We start from the raw sequence: 19,830 nt of genomic DNA, 5'->3' as shown, positions 1-19,830 counted from the left end.
TTCACATTTTTTCTCTCCCACACAGTCTTTGAAAACTGTATTTTGTACTTCCAGCACATCCGACTGAGACCAGCCACGGTTCAAGGCCACCCGTGACCACGGTACTCAACAGCACAGCTCTGGAGAGTGGCCAACAGCAGAGAGGTCCCCCACCTGCTCTCGTGTGCAGAGAACCCAGCCCCCTCCTTAGATGGATGGCTCATTTGCTGCCTTACCTGTAATAGAGCTCCTCTCACCCCGCCCTGCATGCCAGCAAAGGCAGATTTACGTCCTTACGACAAACAAATAAAAAGACACGAAACTGTAACACCCTCAAGGAAAGACAGACTAAGCCCCATCCTCCGCACTCAAGGCCAGGCAGCTGTACCCCAAGGGGAGACGGGATCACCGACGCCATCAGCATCACCTCACCTTTGCTGAAGGCCTGCTGGGCGCCAGGCACCAAACAGTGCTTAATGTGTAGCATCTCCTGAGACACTTAAAATAATGAAGAATGGTCATGGAAAGATGCCCCAAAACACTGTCTGAGAAACTAACAAGTTGTACAGCAACATAATGCCATTTCCGTGGGGAGAAATTATATATATATACATATATATATATACACACACACATATATATATGTAAAGGTGTGTGTGTGTGTGTATATATGTATATATATATATAAACATACATACCATATGTTCATCCACACACAGTGAGCAGCCTAGAAGGATCTGGCCAACTGTTGATGAGGTTTATATCCCTGGAAGACGGGCACATGGAGGACTCTGAAGCACCAACCCCGGCGCGGGGAGGTAGGACAGGAGCAGCACCATGGACGGGGGCAGCACCATGCAACAGGGCATCAGCCAGAGGGTGTCCAGCCCCACCGCTCAGCGACCCCTATACCACTGACCTTTGGGGGAACAGTGGAATTAAGGACCTTGGGGCCCCAGGCCACTCTCTTGAAATGTTTCAGGAGTTTGTGAGTGGGGTCTCCCTTACTTCCTTAGGCCAGACATAGCCAAGGGGACCCAGAAAACCTTCCTTTGAGGGCCAATATTTCAGCTGTGCCAGAGGCTTGAAGAGAGCCTCTAGTGCCCTGGGAGGGTCCAGGACATGGCTGCAAGGGACTTTCAGGCTGCAGACCCCACGTGCATCAAACCTTCCTCACTCATCTTGTGTCCACCCCAAACCCACAGGTCTCTTGGGTCTCACACACAGGACAGGGGCCTCACAGTAACTAGGACCTTCTAATCCATTTCCCAGAACCTGGTTTTTTGTTTTCTTTTGTCTTCTGTCTTTTTAAAAGATTTATTTATTTATTTTAGAGAAAGAGAATGAATGCGGCCAGGGGGAGGGGCAGATGGAGAGAATCTCAAGCAGACTCCCCGCTGATCAGGGAGCCCAATACAGGGCTCCATCTCACGACCCATGAGATCATGACCTGAGCTGAAACCAAGAGTTGGATGCCCAACCGACTGAGCCACCCAGATGTCCCATTTCTCTGACCCCATTAAGCCAATCACTCAGGACAGATGCAACCTTCCTCTCCCCCCAAACCCCGCCACCGATCCAAGTACCCCTGGGTAATCATGTTTTAACCAAGTCTCGCCAGCATCCACAAAATTGTACTTTCTCTGAAGAGCCACAATCAAAACCCTCTAGAACAAGGCAAGACAATGGTCTAATGTCTAAGACACCCTCAACAAGCCAAACCCCGATACCACAGGGCACCTCCACATGCCCACAAGCACCTGACCCCTGAGATGTGCCCATTGGTGACCTGCCCAAGACTAGGCTGGACTTCTGACCCAGGAAAGAAACACAGACTCCTCTGGAGACCGAGGTTTGGTTCCAAGGGGTCCCTGACCCAGGAAGGACCTGCCATCTCTAGGTTCTCTGTCTCCCACACACAGAGAAGGCACGGCAGAAGGAGAAGGAGGGTGACCAGGAGGAGCCAAATGCCCACAAGCAGGAAGCTCCATGGGCAGGGAAGGCTCTGACCACCTTGCCCAACGGAGCACAGCCCAAATTCGGTCTCCCAGCTCCGAGGGAGGGAGCCCTTGCTCTCTTGTCTCCACGCTCCACCCGATTTAAATCCCAGTTTCGAATCTTGGACCCTTTATCAAAATCTGCTTTACCTGACCACTCTCTGCGATGAAAGGTCAGCAAGGCCCGTCCTTAGGGGACAGTTACACAGAGGTCAGCAGATGCCCACATACCGTTCTTTTTGGAAAGAATAACCCCCTTTATTTTGGGGAATTAAACAAAACAAAACATGGACACCCCAGGAGTCCATGGAGGAAGGCAGGCAGATGAACTTGACCACGTGCGGGGCACTCACCTGAACTTTCCCGTCCGCACCTGCAGGGCTCTCATTCCACACCGCTGGGCACCGCCGACATCTCCCACGATATCGTCTCCAATCATGATGGCCTGCCGGGCAGGGACACGAGCTCAGAAGTGATGTCAGGACAGTTGATTCTGTGCTCCTTCATCTTTTTTGACATAATCAACTGCCACCAATTAAAACCACCATCATACAAATTAAACAAGGCAATACTGTCATCGTATTGATTAAAAGTCAACCCACCTTGAATATGTCTCCAGCTGCACACACACTCCCCCCTCCACCCAAGAGCCAAGTGGCTCTAACAGTGCGTACGTGGGCAACGTGAAATCAATCAGCAGGTGTCAAAGTGATACGGTGCCACAGGGATGTGTGAGGAGGCTGACCCTGTCTTGCCTCCATTGAACTCAGGCTCGATTTTACCTGCAGCTAAATGCTCTGTAACCAGGAGCCAACCACTAGTTCTATGGAAACTAAATTTCTGGCAAATCTTTGTAGCTCACAGTTTAGGAGGCTTCGATTTCAATAATGAAGGTATTACCTATAAAAACCAAAATAACATGCAAACAAAAATACACACACACACACACACACACACACACACACACACAGGAAATGCCTGCAGCCTGGCTGTCATTTCAAAGAGCATCCCGTGGGATATACTCTCCTACCTGAAATAACTAGAAAACCAGACAATCTATAGGAAACAACAGTTTTCAAGTCACTGGACATCAAGCAGTGAAGGGCAATGGTTTGGGACACAGGAAACAGATGAGGTGAGCCCCTCGAAGTGCCTTCAGACTGTGGGTGCAGGGAGGGAGAACCACACGGAGCCTGGCACAGTCCTGGAATTGAGGGACAGAGCTAGGAGCTGGGAGACCGAGGCAGCTGAAGTTCCCAGGACGAAGTATCAGAGAGGAGGGGGTGACCTGGAGTGAGAGGAAGGGCGCAGATCTGCAGAGGGTCCCTCTGAATGAGGCAGCATTCTACAGACTGCTGATCGGCACACGTGAGTGAGGAAACCACCCGAGGCCAGGGAAAGAATCACACTGAAAAATGAAAGAAAACACTGCCCGGACCTCACACGGGGTTGGGAAGAGTGCCTGTTCCCACCAGCCAGACTGGAAAATCTCATAATTCACAGGGCACTGGGTAGCGTTCTCAGAAGCATCTTGCCTCGGTAGTAGGGAGTAATTAGCCTTAGACCAAACCCTGTTCTGGTGCTGCCTCCCAAATCTTAAAAGCAAGATCTGGAAGGATCAAACTGTTTCCAAGTTATTTAACTGCATCCCAGAACAAAGTGCAAAAATATTTATAGGCATACGAAAATATCCAGCACCCCAAAAAAGGAAAATTCACAACGTCTGGCAACTAATTTAAAAAAGTGATCAGACATGCAAACAAGACAAATACCACACATGATGAGCAGAAAAAAAATCAGTCTAACCTGACCCAGAACTCACACAGATGTGGGAATTAGCAGACAAGGGCATTAAATCAGTTACCTCAACTATCTTCCATATGCTCCAAAAGTTAAGTAGGGACATGGAAGATAAAAGAAAAGATCCCAATCAAATTTCTAGAGGTGGCAACTACACCAGATTTTTTTCCGATGGAGAACTGCTTTTATTTTTAGTTACTAGTAACAGTGCAACTTACTGATAATTATGACTAATGGCAAGCCAGTGGAACTAAATAATGCTTACGTCTTATTCACATAAGTAGCCCCTGAGATACATTACGTCTGGAACTGAAAACCCACTGGATGAAATTAATACTGGATTACACAATGCAGAAGAAAAGATTAATGAACTTGAAGATACAGTAATAGAAACTATCCAAAATGAAACCAAGAGAAAAAATAATTTAAGAAAAGTAAACAGAACAGGGTGCCTGGTGGTTCAGCTGGTTAAGCATCTGCCTTCAGCTCAGGTCATGATCCTGGGATCCTGGGATGGAGGATTGCATTGGGCTCCCTGCTCAGTGGGAAGTCTGCTTCTCCCTCTCCCTCTGCCCCTCTCCCCCCACTCATGCACACTCTCTCTCTCAAATAAATAAAATCCTTTTTTTAAAAAATGAACAGAGCATCATCAAACAATGATGTGACTTCAAAGGGCCTGATACACACAGAATTGGAATCCCTGAAGGTGAGATGAGAGGAGGTGACAGAAACAATATTTGACTTCCTCCTAATGGCTGAAAAATTCCCAAACACAATAAAACTCATAAATTCACAGATCAAAGACTCCAATCAACACCAAACACAAGAAACATGAAGAAAATGACGTTAAGGCATAACATAACCAAACTGCTCAAAGTCAGTGACAAGGCGAAAACCTTAAAAGCTGCTGCAGGAAGAAAAAAAAAAAAAGCATGGGACATAGTGAAAAACAAAGATAAGACATGAGATCTCCCACTGAAAACAATGCAGGGGAGTAGCCAGTGGGGCACTATCTTTAAAGCACTGAGAGTGGAAAATGCCAACCTAGAATTCTATACCCAGCAAAAGTATCTTTCAAAAACAAAGGTGAAATAAAGATATTTTCAATAAATAAATTAATTAATTAATCTTTAAAAAAAGGGGGGGCGCCTGGGTGGCACAGCGGTTAAGCGTCTGCCTTCGGCTCAGGGCGTGATCCTGGCGTTATGGGATCGAGCCCCACGTCAGGCTCCTCCGGTATGAGCCTGCTTCTCCCTCTCCCACTCCCCCTGCTTGTGTTCCCTCTCTCACTGGCTGTCTCTCTCTCTGTCGAATAAATAAAAAAAAAATCTTTAAAAAAAAAAGATATTTTCATGTCTTAAGCGAAAAGACATAATCACCAACAGATCCACACAAAAGAATGTAAAAGGCAGTCTCTTAGGCAAAAAGAAAAGGGTACTAATTGGAAATATGGATCTGCAGAGAGGAACGGAGAGAGGGTGACCCGTGGCGCATGCTGGCCTTTCTGCCCGCTTAGCTCCCTTCTTCTACTGGCCAACTCCTAACAGGCTTTCAAGACCACCACCTTTGAACCCAGCGGGGTTCCAAAGCCATTCCAAGGCCCTCCCAAAGCCCTCTGATTACCCCCTTGCACTGCTCGTCCCCTATTGCATTGTATGGGTTCTCTCTCTCTTCCAGCAGCGTGTGAGCTCCTGTAGGCAGGGATGTGTGCCGATGCTGGCGCTTGGCTGAGGACCAACAAAAGCTTGCTGAGTGGACCGGTATTTGGGGTGAAGGCATGAGTGTCCACGTCTGGAGACAGGTAGGAGGCACAGCCAACTGGACTCTTCACTGGTCACCAATATACAGTCTACTTCAGTGTTGCCTCAACTTTAGTCATTAGTGGCCTTCCTTTTGCCAATATCAATATGTATTATTAATATTCTTGTTCAAATCGATTCATACTTTCTTACTTAAATAAATGTATTTTTAAAGAAAAAAGAGCAGCCTCCCTCACTCAACTACCACAGAACTCTGATTAAAAGCTTCCCAATATTTTCAGGAGAAGATGTGGAAGAAAAGTCCAACGCCTCAGACATCAAACATGTTCTTACATCTGTTCTCAAGTCGAGTCTGGAATTTACATGGTTGGAGGCCAGACAGGCCTGAGAAACTAGACTCCTGTGACAAGGCAGGTGTCCTGATGCTGCCAGGACAGAAGCTTCAAAACCAACAGTTACTCCACAAGTCTCCTCTCTGGAATCCAGATGCCAGGTATGGTGAACCAATGAATAAACACAGAAGCCAAATTCAAGGAAAATCAAAATGATGACTGTGAAACATTCATGCTGGGGGAGTCCTACCCGTGAGTTTGAACTCTGCTTGTGAGGACAGGAGTCCACATGTAGCTTGTCTTCCATCTTAGAGTGGGGGGTATAGGGTAGTGGAAACAGAGGCAGGCCCTATATGACCAGCAGAATGGACCGACTGAGCTTGGGATTCAGATGGGGCCAGAGCAACCAGGCTCATATTCCAGCTCTGTTATTTGCTAGCTCTGTGGTCTTGGGCAAGCCACCATTTCAATCTGTAAAATGCGTACAAATGGTGTGGCATTTAAATGAAATCATGCAAGTTAAGCATCAAGGACAGTGCCTGGACTTAAATTATCTGTACATATTTAAAAGGAAAAAAAAAATATTTGGAAATGTTTTGTTGGGGAAATTCCCAATCTAGCCCCACTGGAGACAATTCAGTCTCTGTGATGACATTCTTACCTCCAGTGACCAGCTCTTTTGTATCAAGTCCTTTTTGGACCAGGCAGTAAGGACACAGGGAGTCAATGAGACACTGTCCCTACCCTCATGAAGCCTCCAGTGCAATGCAAAAGACAGATGTTCATCTGATAATTTCACAAATACATGGCCAAGACCTGTGAAAAAGTACAGGAGGCTGCAAGCGGGTAGTGGTCAGTGAAGGCTTCCTGGAGGAGGTGAGGTTTTGAGATTTTATCTGAAGAGCAGAAGAGGCCAACCAGGTTAGGAGGTAGGGGAAGGGGTGAAGGCATTCCCAGCAGGGGACACCGCATGTGTACTAACAACCCATCTGTCACTATTCACCAAGGCAAGCCATAAAATGAACTTCACAAAGGACAAGCTAATAAGCCTGAAGCAACTGTCCTTGAAAACATCTCAACAGGCATTCAAATAACTGGAGGAATCATGAGGAGCTTGTGGAAAAGACCAAAGACTGAGCTGGTGCCTCTCTGGAGGCCAGGGAGGTAGTTCCGGGTAGACACGAGGCCCTTCTTACAACCAGCCCAGGCTGTCTCGCAGATACCAAGCCCCGGTCACTTGATCATATTCAAGCAGAGGCTGAAGGGGCTTTCATCAGTGACACCGCAGGCGGAGGCTGGCCCCAGGAGGCCGCTCGGACAGGGACAGTGACTGCTGGCACTAAGAACTATGCCAAATGCAAGCAGCTACAGTACCCCTCCTGCCCCGGAAGATGCATGAGTAACTTGGAAAAAACTGCATTTCTTCCAGTGCATATTCTGAACTTTATATGCTTCCTAATGCCCTTGATCCTGTCTTGAATCCCAAGCTTCCCAAAGTCAGTTTTGCATACGGGTGACACACTATTTGATTTTAGGTAGAACAAGGACATGCATTTTAATGTAACTGTTTTGCATTTATTTTTAGAGTAATCTATTTATGGTAAGTAAGTGATTCTGGTTTTCCATTTATAGGAATGATCAAAGTTCCTTTTCAAATACATTTATTTAGGGGCATTTGGGTGGCTTAGTAATTAAGCGTCTGCATTCGGCTCAGGTCATGATCCCAGGGTCCCAGGATTGAGCCCCGCATCGGGCTCCCTGCTCAGTGGGAAGCCTGCTGCTCCCTCCGCCTCTCCCCCTGCTGTGTTCCCTCTCTCTGCTGTGTCTCTCTGTCAAATAAATAAAATCTTTTTTAAAAATTAAATAAATAAATAAATAAATAAATAAATAAATAAATAAATAAATAAAATACATTTATTTAGGGTCACTTGGGTGGCTCGGTTGGTTAAGTGTCCGACTCTTGGTTTCAGCTCGGGTCATGATCTCAGGGTCCTGGGATGGAGCCCCACATCAGGCTCCCCACTCAGCAGGGAGTCTGCTTGAAGATTCTCTCCCTCTGCCCCTCCCCTGACTCTGCTCTCTCTCTCAAATAAATAAATCTTTAAAAATAAATAAATTTAAAAAAATAAAACACATTTATTTAGGGGTGCCTGGGTGGCTCAGTCGGGTAAGTGTTCAGCTTTTGATCTTGGCTCAGGTCTTGATCTCAGGGACATGAGTTCAAGCCCTGTGTTGGGCTCCACGCTAGGCATGGAGCCTACTTTAAAAAAAAAAAAAAAAATTTTTTTTTAACTATTTAAGTTTTTAAAAATAAATTGATTTAAAGAAAAATGAAGTAAATAAGAGTGCTGGTGGCAAGTACCCAAATACGGTAAAAACTGTAAANAAGTAAATAAGAGTGCTGGTGGCAAGTACCCAGATACGGTAAAAACTGTAAAATTTTTCTATAATGACTGATGCTGGGGAGAATACTGCCAAATCCAAATGGGTTTAATTTTTGTATCTATCAAGCTCCCACACAGCTCTGGGGAAATCATCAATCACCAAAGAAGCAATAGCCAGTGACAACGTGTGCATCCTGACCTGACAGGTGAATGGCAGCAGAGCCCGTTGTACACATGGGTGATCCTGCAAGCCAGGGTCACCCGGGCCACCAGCACCTCAGCTGGGAGGAGGGGAGCAGGTGGGTGCTNTTTTCTATAATGACTGATGCTGGGGAGAATACTGCCAAATCCAAATGGGTTTAATTTTTGTGTCTATCAAGCTCCCACACAGCTCTGGGGAAATCATCAATCACCAAAGAAGCAATAGCCAGTGATAACGTGTGCATCCTGACCTGACAGGTGAATGGCAGCAGAGCCCGTTGTACACATGGGTGATCCTGCAAGCCAGGGTCACCCGGGCCACCAGCACCTCAGCTGGGAGGAGGGGAGCAGGTGGGTGCTCGGCCCAGGTGGCCAAACCAGCCAGGAGCCCCAGTATGAGATTCTGCTCTGCCCTCTCAAGGAGTTATCCTGAAACCCTTAAGTCGGCCTGTGAACATGCATAACACTCAAACTTAGGATCCTGTCCGTTGCTACCCGAGGCTCCAGGGGCCATCCTGCTAGAAGTTATTTGGAAATGAACCAGCCCTTCCAATGATTACATGTCAAGCCTGATGCCTTCCATGCTCGTGGGGAATATAAAATTTTGCGCACAGATACTCTCAAGGCAGCAGAAATTCTCCCCCCTCAGAAGAGAGCCTCCCAGGGCTCCTGGGGCAAGCACATTGGTTGCTGTGGCCCCCAAAGACAGAAGCAGAGATCTGGACCCTCAGAGGAGAACTCTGGAGAAACAGCAGCTGTGCTTGTACACCACAAGCCTCCGCCCAACCCAGGCAGCGCCCCGAAGCCGCGTGTGAGGCTGGGGGAGCGCAGGGGTGCCGGGGATACGGGGTGTGCAGCTGCCCGGGGCAGTGATGCCTGCCCGGGGCAGTGATGCCTGTCCTGGCAGCTTGTGGTGTCCGCATACCAAAATGCGCNTCCGGGCCAGCTTGTGGTCTCCGCATACCAAAATGCGCTGGGGCCCCTGGGGATTTCACAGATTTACTATCGGTGAAGGGCAATAATCACGCCAGGAGGAGCAATTATTGCNCCCGGGGCAGTGATGCCTGTCCTGGCAGCTTGTGGTGTCCGCATACCAAAATGCGCTGGGGCCCCTGGGGATTTCACAGATTTACTATCGGTGAAGGGCAATAATCACGCCAGGAGGAGCAATTATTGCCAAATCATTTAGGATTTAAAAAATCATTGGCAAGAAGATAGAGGTCAAGAGGTGCGCTGTCGGGGGAAATAAAAAACCCCTACCTGTCAGGCCCGGGATGCACTTCCTCTCTGACTGCAACACTGACTGAGGAAGGAGCACGGAGACGTCCCACGGAACATGGACATCCAGAGTCCCGCAGGCGGGCTTTCTGGTTCGAGCCCTAATGCAGATTCATTCACCTTTCTGAAATCTTTCCCACCACCATCTCTTTACCATCGTGGGGCCCAGGGGAAGAATCCGTTCTAACAGGTGATGATGTCTGGGAGCTCGGACTTTCAGTGCCAAGGAGCTTTCCCAAGCAAGCCCACGATGACATTTTCTGGTCATCCCAGGACTCTGCCCAGGAACACTCTCCCTCTTTCGGGGGAGCAGGGCTGAGGGGGGGGGAAGGAACACAGGGCTCTGTCCAGATCTCAGCCCAAGGGGCACACACACCCCCAGGGAGATGCCTCAAGAAGACACCTAGCACTCAGGGAGCCCCGGGTCTTCTGCCTGCACCCAGACCCCCACAGAGACCTGCAGATGGCTCACTGTTAAGTAATCCCACCCCCCCAGTCTGATACATTCGTGAGGAAAAATACCAACAATGCACAACTCAACGACCACTATTTTACAGAAAGAAACAGGGTGTGGTGAGGATGTGGGGGGTTACAGCTGGTAAGGAAGGTAAACTGATACCACCTTTCTGAAACAAAAATAAGCAATGTGCATCATGGCCCGACAACTACCCCACTAGGTGGGATTTCTCCAAAAATGATCAGATACGTACAAGAGGACATGCATTCAAAGGTGTTCACACGGTTAGCTATAAGAGGGAAACTGGGAGTAAAGCTCCATGTCCAGCAATAGGGGATGGTAAAGAACACTACGGTAGCTGGGGCTCCTGGGTGGCTCAGTCGGTTAAGCAACTGCCTTCAGCTCAGGTCATGATCCCAGGATTCTGGGATCAAGTCCCGCATCAGGCTCCTCGCTGAGCAAGGAGACTGCTTCTCCCTCTGCCTGCTGCTCCCCCTGCCCATGCTCTCCCTCTGACAAATAAATAAAATCTTTAAAAAAAACATATCTATAAAAACTAAAAAATTGGAAAGGTTAAGCATGATTTGTGTCATTCTAGTTCAGTGGGATGATGAACAGTTTTTTTCCTTGGACTTTCTGAATTTTTTCTATCTCCTTTAATGAACATCAGTTACTTCATACGATAAAATTCTTGTGCTTTGAGGAAAAGAAAATCTATTTTTAAAAAGGTTCTTGGGGCGCCTGGGTAGCGCAGTCGTTAAGCGTTTGCCTTTGGCTCAGGGAGTGATCCTGGCGTTCCGGGATCGAGTCCCACATCGGGCTCCTCTGCTGGGAGCCTGCTTCTTCCTCTCCCACTCCCCCTGCTGTGTTCCCTCTCTCGCTGCCTGTCTCTCTGTCACATAAATAAATAAAATCTTTAAAAAATAAAAAAAATTAAAAAAAAATAAAAAAGGTTCTTGGTGGCAAGGGCGGGGGGCATAGCTTAGGAAAAAATAAGGTTTTAAAGGTTTCACAGACACCTTGTGACTGAGATATATGCCAAGAGCAACCCCAGAGCCAGAACTTCCCGCAACTCCAGACGGTCTCCAACCCAAGGCTGCGGTGCTAGGACTGTCCTTGTCTGGAAACAGCTTCACATTCAGATCGGGGCCGCAGGAGCCATGAGCCACTCCTCCTGGCTCTCTCCTGGTGCTCCAGGCTCACACTGTCCCAGCCAGGTGCCCCTGAACTGACAGCCGAGACTGTGCACGCAGCTGTGGGGCAGGGTCTGAGCTGGTGGAGGGGTCTGGGGACAGGCCTTCCATGGAAATCCATGACGGGGAGGAGGCCATGAGAAAAATAAACGGCCCCAAGGGGCCCCACATGGACATTCACTTCCCAGCCACAGGTCTTGCCACTAGGGTAACAGCCTGTCCTCCTAGCCACGTAGCTAGAATGAATGATCTGAGAACCAGCGAGAGCACAATGACGGTGCCACGCCCATGTTTTACGCACAGCCCTGTCAGGATAACCCTACAAACCTTGTCCCCATATTCGATAGGCCATCCTGAGGGCATTTACCCTCCCCACTTAACATCCTGTCTGACTTTATTGTCTATAGTATGCGTTCTGCCAACGGTATTCAGTATTTTTCAAAATAGCAAGTGATACTACAGTACGAAATACGCCTTTTCGAAGTTCAATTACCACGCCTAAAAATCCTGCTATGTGGCTGGCCCCCTCCTTGAGAACCGGGGCATAGCAAAGGCCTGGAGGGGATGGGGTTCCAGCCACATGCCTCATCAGCAAAGTAATCTAGGGTTTCTATGACTACTCCCTGATGCTATGGTTCTCAACTGGGGGCAATCTGGCCCCCCGGGGGACATTTGGCAACATCTGGAGACATCTGTAGTTTCACAACTAGGGGAAGGATTGCACAGGACAGCCCCCCCACCACAAAGAATGATCTGGCCCCAAAATGTCAAGAGTGCTGAAGTGGGGAAATGCTGCCCTAACCTTAAAATGGAAATGCGAGTACCTAGGACAAGGACTGGAGTACGGACTTCATCAAATAAAGATACGTGACGGTACCCGGGTGTGCCCAGCACACAGAGCACTCCAGGTAGTCGAGGTCCTTCCTCTCCAAGCCTCAGGCTCCCCATCTGTGCAATGGGCGCCCCCAGCCCCCAGTCCCCATTTTCTTGGCTGCTGTGCTAACTAAGCCCTCTGGTTTCAACAGTCCCAATTTCCACGAAACCTGCATAATTTGCAAGGGACACAATTTCTGTTTAGGGAAAACTGCCTAGAACCTTCACATCATTTGGGCTGCGGTATGAAGCTATAAAATCACCCACTGATTCAGAAGCCTTAAGCCATGAGAAATTAGGTATTTCTAGAAGTAACCTTTAAGGTATGTTATTCTTTTCCTTATTACTGAATCCCAGAAAGGGCCTGGTTACCTCTTAGAGGTTTGAATTTCCAATCTATTACAGTAATACTAGCAATCTGTTATTTCTAGGCTATCGAGGAAAGGTTAGAATGAAAATTGGATTTGGGTGGTTATGTCCATTTGAAGTGCAGGCGGAGGACTCAACAGTGGAAGCCGGCCGGGACCTGGAAGGAGCAGTTATCAAGGGAAATGACTGGTGATAACTTTATTGATTAAAGCAGCTTGAAAAATTTAAGATTTACCACAGCCTGGCACTGCGGCAGCAAGATCGCTCCTCATAGGCATTTTTCATTAAAAATAAAGAAGCAGGAACGGAGAATTATTACCCTGTGCATAAGACACAGTTCATTTGAAATGGCCTTGTTTTGAAATCCTGCCTTAAAATGTCTACACATCCTGAGGCTCCAAACATTAACGAACATTTTAGAAAAACAGCGGGGTGAGAGCGCTAGCAACATGCAGTTGCCACTCAACTGTCTGTCAGGGGAGAGACAGAAATGACATGTGAGGGTGGAAGGGACAATGATAATGTGAGAGGTGAGTAAGATTCAGATTTGCCGCGTGTGCTCAGAGCCGCCAGAGAAAACAATCCCTCAGCTGGGCCTCCGACGCTCGCAATCAGCTGCTGAAGGGACCTCAACCTCATCGCACAGAGATTCACGAGGAATCCCCAAGCCGAAGCCCACTCCCGCCCGACCCCACAGCCCCAGCACCTGTCAGATGAGATGCCCAGATTAACCTGCCCCCCATAGGGGCCTCAGCTGCTCTCGGAGGTGCGGGGAGGGCAGTTTCTCCTTCCGAATGTAAAAGGTGCCCGCTGTGAAAATAACTGAAAAATGCCAAAAAGCAAAAAGGGGAGGGGGAACCATGCCAGACTGAACTATCCAATATAACCGATGATAATGTCATGATGTATAATTCTAAACACTGGGGCTTTTTTATAAGATTTTACTTATTCATTTGAGAGAGACAGCACAGAGGTAGAATGAGAGGGACTCCCCACCAAGCAGGGAGCCCAAGGCAAGGCTGGATCCTAAGACCCTGAGATCACGACCAGAGCCAAAGGCAGATGCTTTAACCAACTGAGCCACCCAGGTGCCCCCTAAATACTGATTTTTATTTTATTTTTTTTAAAGATTTTACTTATTTATTTGAGAAAGAGAGAGCACAAGCAGGGGGAGCAGCAGAGGGAGAGGGAGAAGCAGGCTTCCCGCTGAGCAGGGAGCCCTATGTGGGGCTCGATCCCAGGACCCTGGGATCATGACCTGAGCTGAAGGCAGATGCTTTAACCAAATGAACCACCCAGGTGCCCCCTAAATACTGGTTTTTAAACTCACATTATATTAGCTTTTCTCCTACTCTGTAACAAATTATCTTAAGAATTTTATTCTCTCTTAAATTTATCCTATGAGTAAAATATAAATATATACAGGGGTGCCTGGATGGCTCAGTCGGTTGGTGTCCAAAACTCCTGGTTTCGGCTCAGGTCATGATCTCAGGGTCGTTGGATGGAGCCCCAAATCGGGCTCCACGGTCAGCGTGGTGTCTGCTTGAGATTCTCACTCTCCCTCTCCCTCTGCCCCTCCCCCTGCTCACGTGAGCTCGCTCTCTCTCTAAAATAAATAAATAAAATCTTTTAAAAATAAATAAATATATATACACATACATAGTTGTTTATATTTAAGAAATGGAAAGGTAAGCCATAACATTTATAAAAAGGGCTCCAATGAGATGAGTAGAAAGAGAAAGAAAAGGACAGAAGTTCTACTTCCTTGACTATATCTTGTTTTGTGGATTTGATTTTGAAGCCAAGTAAATATTTTACGTAACTATAAAAAAATGTAAATGTTGAAAACCAATTCCTTAAAAATTACAAGTAAAGTGAATTCAAAGAGGGTCCTGATGGCACCATACCATCCAGAGAGGAACTAGTCCTTGTGGCCTAAAATAAGGTATTTTGGCTGTAAATCTCTAGAGGGTGGTGCTCTATACAGAAAAAAAAAGAAATCCTAAACAGTAAGGGTCATGGGTCCTATCAGATTCAGTGATCAGTCAGGACAGTGACACTGATGGCCGTCCAGTCCACTGGGTCACCAACCACAATCGTGTCCCAGGCTCTGGGGCACTGCTAGCCCTGGGCAGCACCAAACTGTTCTTGTTTGGTTTCTTTCACATAGTTTCTGAGATTCAAGACTCTTGTGTGTACTATGGACAAAAACAAATGACTGATTGTGCTGGTATCCTTGAGAGCCAAGATGTCTGACGTGGAAAAAGGAAATACAGATAGAAGACTGATGAGGTCAAGGAGAAATCCACAGGCCTGATGCAGTTCATGCTTAAAGACAGGTGCAGTTCATGCTTAAAGACAGATACTTTTCTGAGCCTGTTGACTAAAAAGGCTCAGAAAAAGGGTGCCTGGGTAGCTCAGTTGGTTAAGCGTCTGCTTAAGTCATGATCCCAGGATCCCAGGATCCTGGGATCAAGACCCAAGTCGGCTTCCTGCTGGGCAGGGAGTCTGCTTCTCCCTCTCCCTCTGCCCCTCCCCCCACAAATGCTCCCCCCTCAAATAAATAAATAATCTTAAATGAAAAATAAATAAATAAAAAGGCTTAGAAATGATCAACCCAGTAGCAATAAGAACCATTAATGCTCCCATTATGATTTCTAAACACCATTTTCCACTAAAGGTAAGCATGGCTCCTTGGAAGAAGGTAAATCCCAGGCCTGCGGCAGGAAATGTGCAAGGCAGGTGTGGAACATCCTGTCATAACAGGGAATAAAGTACCTCAAAGACTATTGGGGTTAGGTCAGAAGGACCTAGAGGCCAACTTGAAGGGGGTCCCACTGGTCAAAGATGAAATACTTTCAACATGAATAAGATAATGACTGCAAAGGACTGAAGCACATCAAATCTGTTTAAATCTATCAATTTACAGTGATATATGTAGTTTTAAATCTCCTTTGTTACCTTGGGAGGACACTAGAGAATCAACTCATTATTGTAAAAACTAATGAACAATGAGAAAGAAACAGGCATTTATCTGGAGTTCCCTATGTGAACTGTACCCCAGAGCAACAAACAACTGGTGAGAAGTTTTCCTATGCAGAAGTAATCCAGAGAGGAAAATGAAGAAGGAATGATAGAATTGAAATATTTCCATTCTACAGTCCTTGATGAATTAAAGCAGTTGGCACCGATCATGAATAGCAGCTAATAACACAAAAGGAGAAAACTGGACATTCTCCGCCTGCTGATAGAGGACACATCACCACCTAGAAAGTAGTCATCAAAAAACTGAACCAGATTCTGACCAAACTCTAGATCTAACGGTCGATATTCAGAGAACAGAGGCCAGAAGAGCATGTGAAAGTATACCATAGGTGCTATCAACCAAATCCAGACCATGGGAAATTCCATAGGACAAACTACCCAGTTTCCCCTTCATAAAGTTGCAAGGAAAAACGAAAGGGAGATGGGGGGCTGGGAAGGGGATCGGTAGATTAAAAAACACTTGAGAATCTCACTGACCAATCACAATGCAAGAGCCTTGTCCGCCTCTGATTCAAACAAACTGTAAGCAACATAAAACAATTTTAAGACCATCAAGGAAATGTGAACGATGATTGGATATTTGGTGATATTACAGAATTATTGTTGGTATTATTTAGACATGGCAATGGCACTATCCATGATTTTAAAAAGAATTCCTATCTTTTAGGGACACAGAAATATTTACAGATGAAATAACAGGATTTCTGGGATACGATTCAAAATAATTTAGGGGAGGAGAACGGATGGAGTATAGATTAAACAAGTGGCTATCGATCTTGAAGATTAATTAGTGGCCAAATACGGGACAATCAGAGCAACAAAATTAAGAACAATAGGAACGGACTGTAACTTAGGAAGTAAAACAAATAATCCTTGAGTCCATGTTGGAATAAACAAGTCAATGGGGAAAAAAAGGAAAGCTCTTACTTAGAGTAAATTCAAGCTAATAAATATAGAAGGAATGATAGAAATACAAATTCATCGTGCGGCAAACACCCCGTAACAACTGCTCCAGGTAAGAATTATCAAAGGTTGCAAACATGAAGAGGGGAAAAGAATGATGGGAAAGAGGATATTTGTACAGTCACCATGCTTTCCCACAAGATATTTATTAGTTAAATGGGACAAGTAGTAATTCCACAGTGTGGAGGACCCTGGCACAGACCACCTCCGAGGCTGATCAAAGTGAANCTCCAGGTAAGAATTATCAAAGGTTGCAAACATGAAGAGGGGAAAAGAATGATGGGAGAAAGAGGATATTTGTACAGTCACCATGCTTTCCCACAAGATATTTATTAGTTCAATGGGACAAGTAGTAATTCCACAGTGTGGAGGACCCTGGCACAGACCACCTCCGAGGCTGATCAAAGTGAACCTCGGCAACGACGGGGCGACGTGCCCTCATGTGCCTCCGGAAGGAATGCACCAAGAGGGCACAGCACTGTTTCTGGGACATTACTGCCAAAAATGCATAACCTAAAATTAAATTAAATCACGAGGAGACATGAGGAAAAGAACCAAATTGAGGGATAGTCTACAAAATAACCAGCCAGTATTTTTCAAAAATGCCATCGTCCTTAGAGACAAGAAAGACTGAGGAGCTGGCCCAGAAGGAAGGACCCTGGGGGACGCCACTGCTACAAGCAATAGGTCCCAAACAAAGACGCTGGTGGGCTGGCTGATGACGCCTGATTTTATCACTGTTCTATGACTGTTATGTAAGATGTTAGCATCTGGGGAAGCTGGTTTAAGGGCATATGGAAATTGTGCTAATTTTGCAACTTTTGTAAGTGTGAAATTACTTCAAAATGAATGGTTAAAAATAAGTTTTTTCTAAGTGGTTGTTGGTTGATCGTTAGCGAAGCTCGGTGATGGGTACCTCGGTTCATTACACTACTCTATCTGCACAGGTATGTGAAATGTTCCATGATAAAAAGTTAAACTGAGAAGTTTCGGAGACAAAACAACCACATGGAAGGTACAGACCCTGTCTGGATTTGATTCAAACAAATCAACATGAAAGAACATTTCTGAGACAACCAGAGAAATTTAAATACGATTATTGGATAATACTAAGGAATAACTGTTGATTTTGTACGTAGATTTTTTCCCATTGTGATTAAAAAAAACACAAAGTTTAACAATGTAAGCATTTAAAGCGTACAAATCTGTGGCATTAAGTACATTCACAATGACCATCACCCCTGTCCAGTTCCAGACATTTCTACCACCCCAAAGGAAGACTGTCCCCATCAGCGGCCAGTCCCCACCCCCCTCCCCCAGTCCCGGCAATCACTAATCTGTTTTCTCTCTCTGATTTGCCTATTCGGGACATTTCATATAAACGCCCTATAACACGTAAAATGTGGCCTTTTGTGTCTGGCTTCCTTCACTTACCATAATGTCTTCCAGGTTCAACCACACTGTAGCATTTATCAGCGTTTCGTTCTTTTTATAGCTGAAATATTCCATTGTGTGAATAGACCACATTTTGTTGATCTGTGGATGTGCTGATGACATTTGCATTGTTTCTGCCTTTTGGCTATTGTGAACAGCGCTGCTATGAATATTCACGTATCAGTTTTTGTTTGAACACCTGTTTTCAATCGTTCTGGTTGCAGTCGTAGGAGTGGAATTGCTGGGTCATATGGTGCTTCTGTTTACCTCATCCAGAAGCCGTTTTCCAGAGTGGCTGCTCCATTTCACATTTTGGCCAGTGTCCCCACGTGAGGGTTCCAATTTCTCCACATCCTCAATGCTGGTCATCTTCCATTGTTTTTGTTTTTAAAATTATTATGGATAGAGGCGCCTCGGTGGCTCAGTCAATTAAGCGTCTGCACTGGGCTCAGGTCATGATCCCAGGGTTCTGGGATCGAGCCCCACATCGGGCTCCCTGCTCAGTGGGAAGCCTGCATCTCCCTCTCCCACTCCCCCACCCCCGTTTGTGTTCCCTCTCTCGCTGTCTCTCTCTCTGTCAAATAAATAAAATCTTTAAAAAAAAAATACAACTACAAAAAAAAGTTAAAAAGAAAAGAAAAAAGGAAAAAGAAGAGAATGTGGCAAAATCTTTTGTTAAATCTGAGTGAAGGATATATGGGGAGAATCACTCTGAAATATGCCACAATAAAAAAGGAAATTCTGCCCTAGGAAACAAAGTCATGAAAACCCAGGGTCGTTATGCCTGTGGTCTTTGTTCATTCAAAACACAAGCCTCTCCTCTTCTACTAGGCTCACAAGACATTTCCTGGGTTCTTCCCGGGGACCCCAGACACCCTGTGCCCTCTGACATTCACAGATATCAAGGAGGCTTGGGGGCAGAGGTTCTAGACTTCTGGGGCAGTGGGCTAGCCTTCTCCATGCATCATGGGAGACCAGTGCTCTAGACTGGAACACATGTGGGAAATTCAGGTCCAACAAGAAGGGAGCACCACAGTAATCTTGGGGGTACATGCCTCACCGCAGGATGCTGACACTGCCCCCAGTGTCATGTCCAAAACAGACATCAGGGCAGCCTCGGCCAGCTGCATACACATGCGCATTGTCTTTTCAACAATGCTCTCAGAAAACCACCTGCTGCTGGGGACCAACTCCACACCACCTGGTAAATGGGGGGCACTGTGGACACCAAAATCATAACTGTTTTTTTTTTTTTTTTAAGATGTATGCTGGGAAGGCCATCTGTGTCAAAAACAGTCATCATGTGAGTGCGGCAAGATGCATGATTTTATTCTTACATATTCTTTGAATCTTGCTACATACTGTCTTTTCAATGAACTTTTTTTTTAATGGAAAAGTGCCCTCTTATTTTATCATTACTAATGTAAGCATTTGATATCAAAGAGATGAAGGTAATTTTACAAACTCAGAATGTTTGCAAGGACATAAAATTTCCATTTTATCACGATTTTCTGCCACACTGGCTCAAATGCGCTTGTCTACAAGCACCCCCGCACAGCCCCTTCAGAGTTATTTCAGTCAGCCTCAACATGTGACTCTGCCCAATACTCCTGAGTCTAGAATAAACATATTAAATTTTAATTATTAACTTTTCGCTGGATGGGGTAAGAAAGTCATCAGGTGATGGGACAGTCATCAGGTAAGACTGTTAATTTCCAACAAGAAACTTGGTTGGAATGTTTCTTCTTTTCTTTTTTTTTTTTTT

At 46.0% G+C, this 19,830-nt stretch overlaps 1 protein-coding gene across 1 annotated transcript in view; it reads right to left on the bottom strand.

The window, feature by feature from the left end:
* The window catches only part of LHPP (phospholysine phosphohistidine inorganic pyrophosphate phosphatase), a 137,919-nt gene that overhangs the window by 75,766 nt on the left and 42,323 nt on the right, over nucleotides 1–19,830 (bottom strand). The window contains exon 6 of the mRNA XM_034663402.1: nucleotides 2,330–2,421. Coding sequence (XP_034519293.1) covers nucleotides 2,330–2,421 — 92 coding nt within the window. The remainder of the gene's footprint in view (nucleotides 1–2,329; nucleotides 2,422–19,830) is intronic.

This window comes from Ailuropoda melanoleuca, chromosome 6 (assembly GCF_002007445.2).
Source record: "Ailuropoda melanoleuca isolate Jingjing chromosome 6, ASM200744v2, whole genome shotgun sequence".
In the NCBI taxonomy this organism is placed as follows: domain Eukaryota; kingdom Metazoa; phylum Chordata; class Mammalia; order Carnivora; family Ursidae; genus Ailuropoda; species Ailuropoda melanoleuca.
This window is presented reverse-complemented; position numbering and strand designations above follow the sequence as displayed.